Below are 8,446 nucleotides of genomic sequence, written 5' to 3' on the forward strand. Positions count from 1 at the left end.
ACCACTCTTAATGCGATATCTTCAAGAGAACTCAAGCAACATCATTGTACAACATGATATACTATATAGGCTTTGGTCACAATATGATAAGGCTATCCATTTTACAGGAAAGATACAATAGCTCAGGTTAGAAAATGATGTAAACTTAGTAATCTTCCATGACACCAACATGAGTTCTTGCACACAGCAAGGTTTAGGTTCTCTTGATCTTTTTTGGGTCACTAGTACTGTGCGAGATTTTAAGATACAGTAAATATGAACTGTTCAACATGTAGTCAATCCTCTGAAGATGGTTAACTTATAGTTACATTTAGGTCTGTCCTGTACCTGCTTGAATCATACAGTGCTCCCAAGTTTTGTTGTAACGGTAGACTTAGTCTCCCGGAATATAGCTTCAGATGTTCAAACTTGCCAAGATGCAAGAATGGGTATATCACGTCATGGGGTGGTTTAGCATTGATGACTTTCACTTCACATTAATACTGGTACTTCCTTTCAGTTGAAGGAGGGGTCTCCTTGGTATCATGAGCACATGTAACTCAAAGCTGTTCCTTTCTCCACCCCAGGCTATCAACAGGTCAGGCTGAAGCCAGGCAAGATTGAGGACTATGACCCCATGACCCATCCTGATGCACAGCCCAAGTTTGAGGTATGTTCGCCTGTCTTACAAGTTAAAGATACAACAACATACTTTTGTTGAAACATGAACCAGAGATTCCAATCTTACAACTCTGTCACTTTGCCTTAGCTTGCTACTTTAGCTGTAGTTACTGTATGTTGTAGTCAGAACTCTATTCTATCGCTGAGCCCTCGCTTTTAATTAGGAATCCTTGTGCAAGATTTAAAATCTATTAGCCTGGGTATCCTCTGTAGTTACTGCAGGCCACCTACTTTCACTGGCTCCATGGTAGCTAGCAACACCACGAAGCCAGTGACAGTAGGGAGCCAATGGTTACTACAAAGATGGCACCCATGCTAAAAATCTATGTTACCACCACAAAATAATTTGCTGTAACAATATGTTTAGCTTGTTGCAATCTTTCCCATGTTGTAATATTTGTAGTACATTGTTGATAGAATAACAGTAGAAATGTCCTCCCTGGTGTGGCTTTGATTTAAGTATTGCTCTTACTGTTGTGTATACTGCTTTTTGTTTGTTTCTTTGTTTGCTTCCAACAAAATGTAATCAAAAGTTGTGGAAAGCTTTCTTTCCTGTCTATAAGCTTGCTCCTTGTGTTATAAAGACAGCAGCGCTGTCCCACATGTGACTTATTGTAGCCCCCTGTAGTAGAGTAGTGCCTAACCTCACCGTGCTGCTTTGACTGACCCCTACTTTAGGCTCCCGCTGCTGTGAGTGAACCAGAGCCAGTGATCCAGTCAGGGGTACGTATCCTAACAAAATCCAACGTTTTTGGTTGATTAGTACGATACTCTTCAAAGTACTAAGAAGTATTATAGCTTGTTTTGCTGTGGTAAGTAAGTATACAAGTTATAGCCTTGAAAGTTGAACAGCAAAAGATCTTACTGATTCAGTTTTAATTAGTTTTATGTGTTATACACATGTACATACATTAGAAAATCATGTGACTCTGTAACTTGATGTAAGTGTTATTTCAGTAGTAGTGAGCTACAGTTAATTGCCAACTATGTGTGTCATGACTTGATTGAAAATGAAGTTAATGCAATTTTGAAGTACATGTATATATGCTATTTCTACAATCTTAATTATGTTAATTTTTGATTGGATAAAGCAGAGACTTTGATCATGATTCTTCTACCAGATCGGAATTTCTACCCTGACATATATGTTATTCCTGCAACATTGATGTTTGATTGAGTAAAGACAAACTCACTAACTAATCCCCCCCCTTCCATAGCAGGGCATGATGCGGGCCGTGTTTGACTACACCGCCGCCGAGGACGACGAGATCAGCTTCATGGACGGGGACGTCATCGTGAACTGCGTGAAGATCGACGACGGGTGGATGACCGGTACGGTGCAGCGTACGGGTCAGAGCGGGATGCTGCCCGCAAACTACGTGGAACCCATGTCGTAGACTGCAGCACCCAACGCCGAAACGAAAACAACAAAAAATCCACTCGTCGAATCACAACCTCTCACACGTCGTTAAGAACTTACAGATAGCAGATGATCTAGCTATGGAGCCATATTAGCACTACTACACCATCCTTGGCAACGGAAAAAAAAAAGGAACAGCTTTTGGTCAGAAACAGTCACAAACTTTTAACGAGCTGAATTGTATACTTCTAGAGGATAGGTTTTGAGGAATCTATAATTGCAATGGAGAAACTGTTGAATGTTATTGAAGCAAAGAAAAGGAAGAAAAACAAATGCCAGGATGTGATACACTTTTTCTACACTAGGGCTGACCACTTCTAGCTTGGAAGAAAACTTGTCTTCCCAGTTTCATGTCTGAATAAGGAGTGACATGAGTGATATTATGGCAAAACCTCCTCTTTTTCTGGATTTGATGAATGAGAATGAATGCCAGGATTTTACTACATTTTCCTGATGTTTCTGGGATTTGTATTATTTTAAGGACTGGAAAGTATGTGATAGAGATTCCCCTGAAATGGTCTATTCTGCAGGGTACCGAACCTCATATTCTGCGAAAACAGTACACGACTTGTAGACCAATAATGTGTGGATGGGTGTATAACTTAACTTCCAGCCATAGAGATAGTAGAGGTAGATTGCAGTAACTAGTTTGAAAGCTGAAATTTAAACATGTGCCTTTATATTTGTAGGACGTTAACTTTGAGTTTGGATGTGGTAAAATGTTGTATCATTGCAATAGCATTTTATTTATCACTGATCATACGTAGGTGGTTTTGTTCGTTTTTAGTTTTACTTTATAACTAAGTTAATGTAACTATCGGCTCTTTGTTAACTTTGAGCTGAAACTAGCAAGTTTGAGAGTTTGTGTACTAGAGTGAATGGCAGTGAAAACCTCAACTACTGTGCATGTATAGAAAACTATACCTAAGTTAGGGAACTTCTCCCTTGTATGTAACTTGAGGCTTACATAGCAAAAAAAACTTTGTAAGAAACATTTCTAAGTACCGTGCCATACCGTACTGTACCTTTCCCTTGACCAGATTACATGGACATTTTGCAGGGAATGTTTTGAGAGAAACTTTTTTGGGTGAAACTTGTAAAATTTCTTTCGGCATGAGCAAACCAATGTGTAAGGTGGTGAGAGCGTTGCATAGGACGGCTGCACACGTTCTGTGCGTGTACGCTGAACTCCCAACATGCATGCACAATGTGTGCCTCGCTTCACCAAAGACTCTGGCGTAGTCTTGCATTGTGATGACATCACCTAACACTCATCTGCACATCTCTAGACAATAAAGTTATATCCCCTGATGTACAATACGTGAGCTGTTTTATGTGAGTCTCTCTTTCTTTTAGTAACTAAACCACAAAGTGGAGACATGCAAGAAAACAGTTAAACAGGCAACTAGATAGATTAAGAAAACTGTAGACGTTTCAAGTAGCATCCACTACTTTTCATCGGTGACTAAAGAAACCTGTAGTTGAACAGGTATTCATTCAGGAGCTATGAATTGTATCTGTATCTGTATAGCCAGCTTAATATGTAGCTTGATATGTAGATGAATGAAGACAAAATTTAGACAGCCCATAGAAAGAAAAAATAATAACAAGAGTTCCGAGATCTCATACCTCCATGAAATGTAGGCTTCACATGTAAATTTCTTCTTTAATTATGCAAATGACTTCTACATTAACATAATATATGCAAAATAGGCTCTGATAGAAGATAACTGTGACCCATAGTAAGATATGTTAGCAAGATGACAGTCAGGTCCAAGAATAGGATAAAAACATGCATTGCAAGGCCATATAAAGACTGAGAATGCATAAAACTGTAATGTACAAACGCACAAATCTGCCCCATGCATCTGCTTGGAGCCACATCTCATGCATGTTGAAGATCATTAAAAAAGCCTGAGAGACAAAACCTCCATGGTTTAATCTCCAAGCAGATCCTACGGTGGCAAGGCAGTATCCGAAGTGGTGGCTAATGGACACTCCTCTGGCCAATGGATACTGCCTTGCCACCGTAGGATCTGCTTGGAGATGGCTAATGGACACTCCTCTGGCCAATGGATACTACCTTGCCACTGTAGGATCTGCTTGGAGATTACCTAGGTTGTATAGAGTGAGAGTTTGGTTTAGACTCCCAATATCTGCTTGGAGATTACATAGAATCAATGTACAACATGGCGGGGCTATAGAACATATACGCCTTGCAGAAAAAACGTCCTTGAGCAGAGGAACGCACCTCAAGGTCATAATTCTACAAGATGGCGGTAATGAGGAGACGTCAGACATTAATTCTGTCAGTCAAAGTGCGAAAACAAGGGCATTTTGGGTAACGCATTGAGTCAGTATATTATAGTCGGGTTGCCGTTTGAAAATAGGTACAAAACATAGAAAAAGGGTTAGGTTTACAAAAACACAGTTGTTTAATGTGTAAAATGAGCCATTCTTTGAATTTATGTACATATTTGATAAGCAGAATTGAACCGGAGAGGTATACAAAGGAAAATCTAGTCCACAGTAAAATATTTTTCTAGCTTCAAAAAACTCATTAATTTTCATAAGTTTTTGCCTATTATTTCACTTATATCCCACAGAAACTGAAATGATATGTTTTCCGCTTGTAAACTTATTTACAAAGTCATAATATGAAAAATTCTGTAAAAAGTTGAAAACCCTTTACGAGCCCAGTGATTTTGGCAATTCCCAAATCGCCCAAATCCGCGAGTGGGCTGGATCCTTACATTACAAGCACTGTCTGTATCGGCACTTCCGGTTTCCAACCGCCCGAAATTAGGGTGTTTTGGGGTTTTAAGTTTGATACTTGATCGACCTACAAATCTGAACTTTTCTAGAAAATTCTGAATGTTTTCAACAAGTTTTCAACGATTCTGTCGTACATTTTAAATGGTAAACAAACGCCACGGAAGAGAAAGGGCGTACTTGGAAGTTTTAGCCGATTTTTCCGGACTCTCACGGTTTCGCTGTTTGCAGAATGCATCATTTTTCAGACACCGAGAGGCGAAGCCGCGGCAACCGGATGTGGCTATGTTGACAAACTCAGCGCTACTACAACAGCTCGTATCGCTGAATTACAACAAATTTTGAGGCGTAATCGCCTAATTTCTATCACAAATAACTCAACATCATGACAAAAACTTCTCGTAACTGCTTGTGAGAAGGAGAAGGCGTAGTTTTGGGGGTGCTTTCGGCGGGCTTGGTCGCAAAAGTTGCCGGGCGGTTGTTGAAAGGGAGCCGGTGTTGATTTACGGGGAATTTCTGCGGCCGAATTTCTGCGCTCAGCGGTACATTTTTCGGTCATATTACAAGCATAGTTTGAAAGATTGTGATTTTCCTCAACTCTGTTCAAATCCGTGGGGCTAGGGTGGTTCATCCAGCCCGCTAGAATCCAACTGATGTGGCCAGGCCGGCCCGCGAATACGCCGAACCATTGGCCGGTCAGATTGCCGCTAGCAGGCCGAGTACGAACCGGCCTAGACCCCGGGCCTGGCCCTGGTACTGACTCGCACTTCCAGGGTTGCCTTCTCTGTTTTTCTGGCGAATTAAGCCACAGACATCGCCCAGTAACTTGTGGACTAATAAAACACTGAGGTGTCCCCCTCTCCTAGGCTTCAAGGTCGCGCCAACAGTCCAACGGTCTCAGACACGCCGCGCCGTATTAGACGTTGGCCGGTCAGATTGCCGCTAGCAGGCCGAGTACGAACCGGTCTTGCCCCCGGGCCTGGCCCTGGTACTGACTCGCACTTCCAGGGTTGCCTCCCTCTGTTCTGGCGGACTTTAGCCACTACCAGCGTCCCGTAAGTTGTGGACTAATAAAACACTGATGTGTGCCCCTCTCCTTGGCTTCTAGGCCGACTTTTCGTGTTTTGACGTTCAAGTGGGTTCAACTAGCAATGGTTCAAACGACTCAGAGTGGCCGCTTCAACACACACCGGGCAAGCCGATCGTAAGATTGCCGGAATTTCTTTGGTGATGAGAGTGGTGCACGCCCGCCAAGGCCTCTTGGGCAACCCGATAAACGTAAAATATATAATCATGGTTAATGCTCAATGATCTATTGAAAATTAACATTTCAAAAATATTATTTTATGGTAAAATGATATTTAGAATAAATATTAAGCTGTTTTTATCACGAAATTGCGATAGTTTGCAGGGACTACTTTGTGCCAGCGGTGTTGGACGGGTGTGTTGTTCGGCGCACGTGCGGGAAAGAACTATACGGTAATTACCCGATGATCAAACAAATTGACTAATCAGTGCACTGTATGTATTGGCTGCTGATTGACCAATAGGCATGTCCAATAGATTTTTAACCAAAGGTTGTGTTCAAATGTCTCTTCTGATTGGCTCAAGTTCTCTGGCACGCTTAGTCAATCCGCTCACATTGCGAAATGATACAACTATAACCGCAAAATATATAATCATGGTTAATACTCAATGATCTATTGAAAACTAACATTTCAAAAATGTTCTTTTATGACAAAATGATATTTAGAATAAATATTAAGCTGTTTTTATCACGAAATTGCGATAGTTTGTAGGGACTACTTTGTTTAGGCGGTGTTGGACAAGTGTGTTGTTCGGCGCACGTGCGGGAAAGAACTATACGGTAATTACCCGATGGTCAAACAAATTGACTAATCAGTGCACTGTATGTATTGGCTGCTGATTGACTGACCAATAGGCATGTCCAATAGATTTTTAACCAAAGGTTGTTTTCTAATGTCTCTTCTGATTGGCTCAAGTTCTTTGGCACGCTTGGTCAATTTGAAGCACTAATATCATTAGCTGCTAGGGGTCGCTCTTAAATAAACAATGTAAATTCGTATTGGCAATTTTACCACCGACAAGTACCATTGTAATCCGCCAGGCGGCATTTTTGACACGTGGCGAAAAATATGCGATTCCGTCTGATAATCGACTGCACGGATGGCAGCCATTGAATTGCTTTCTGGACCGTATTGTGATGTTTGTTGGAGCAAAGTGGAGAAAGTATGCAATACAGGTAACTTTTATGAATTGATTTGAGTTCTGAAGACTCTTCTCTTTCTAAATATCCAAGGTATCTTTGTCTGGCGTCAGTTAACTGCTAAAAATCCAAGGAGACGAGGCGAGCCTCGGTGTTGAGTTGACCTAGCCTTGGTATCCTTTTTTCACGGGCCGAATTAAATGTGTTTCACCGGCAATTGCTGTAAGAATATGTCTTTTCCTGGCAGCCTATCTTTCTAGTCGGCCTTCTACTCAATGCCGTGCTAAAATTATCGAAGCCGACCCCGTAAAAATGCCCCGACGTGCGTTAATGTGCCGGGCGGGCAGGTAACACTCCCAGCGCCGTAGAGATGCCAGGGAGCTCCCGTGGCATGATTACCAGGCTAAAACCAAGACGCCTCCTTTTAATACTTGATAATACAGACGCCAGACAACTGAATTAGTCAACATATTCTGTGCAAAGGGCCGACTTAAGAGGACGAATTCCATGAAATTCACGGCGGAAAAGTCACCGCGTTGGAGGAGCTATGTCCTCGGGACCAGCGGCAGATTCGCCCGCGCAAAGTCCCGTAGCGTCCCCCGCTCCGGTGGCTGTTGTACTTTGCTCGCAGTCTTAAACCAGGGAAATCGGGCTTAGTAATGTTTGCTACAATTAACCAATTCCTTTGAAGGAATATGGCTTTTCTGTAAACGCGTGTACTATAAACGCGGGTATTTTAACGCGTGTACTGTAAACGCGTGTACTATAAACGCGGGTATTTTAACGCGTGTACTGTAAACGCGTGTGTAAACGCGTGTACTGTAAACGCGTTTACTGTGAACGCGTGTAGTGTAAACGCGTGTACTGTAAACGCGTGTACTGTAAACGCGTGTACTATAAACGCGGGTATTTTATTTTAATTATTTTAATCTTTGAAGGAATAGGGCTTTTCTGGTAGCCTATATGTCCAACCGGCCTCTGAAACCAACCCCGTAAAAATGCCCCGACGTGCGTTAATGTCCCGGGCGGGAGGGGGGCACTCCCAGCGCCGTAGAGATGCTGGGAAGCTCCCGGTGGCATGATTACCAGGCTAAAACCAAGGCGCCTCCTTTTAATACTCGATAATATAGACGCCAGACAACTGAATTAGTCAAGACCAACATATTCTGTGCAAAGGGCCGACTTAAGAGGACGAATTCCATGAAATTCACGGCGGAAAAGTCACCGCGTTGGAGGAGCTATGTCCTCGGGACCAGCGGCAGATTCGCCCGCGCAAAGTCCCGTAGCGTCCCCCGCTCCGGTGGCTGTTGTACTTTGCTCGCAGTCTTAAACCAGGGAAATCGGGCTTAGTAATGTTTGCTACAATT

General features: G+C 42.4%; 1 protein-coding gene and 1 long non-coding RNA gene across 2 annotated transcripts in view; both read left to right on the forward strand.

The window, feature by feature from the left end:
* The window catches only part of LOC109474200 (nebulin-like), a 176,816-nt gene extending 174,721 nt beyond the window's left edge, over positions 1 to 2,095 (forward strand). The window contains 3 exon segments of the mRNA XM_019774455.1: positions 567 to 649; positions 1,339 to 1,383; positions 1,878 to 2,095. Coding sequence (XP_019630014.1) covers positions 567 to 649; positions 1,339 to 1,383; positions 1,878 to 2,057 — 308 coding nt within the window. The 3' untranslated portion in view covers positions 2,058 to 2,095.
* Positions 2,096 to 6,916: 4,821 nt separating this feature from the next.
* The window catches only part of LOC109474216, a 3,234-nt gene continuing 1,704 nt past the window's right edge, over positions 6,917 to 8,446 (forward strand). The window contains exon 1 of the long non-coding RNA XR_002140462.1: positions 6,917 to 7,115. This is a non-coding gene — a long non-coding RNA (uncharacterized LOC109474216). The remainder of the gene's footprint in view (positions 7,116 to 8,446) is intronic.

The sequence above is a fragment of the Branchiostoma belcheri genome, unplaced genomic scaffold (assembly GCF_001625305.1).
Source record: "Branchiostoma belcheri isolate BF01 breed outbred unplaced genomic scaffold, Haploidv18h27 scaffold30, whole genome shotgun sequence".
NCBI lineage: Eukaryota > Metazoa > Chordata > Leptocardii > Amphioxiformes > Branchiostomatidae > Branchiostoma > Branchiostoma belcheri.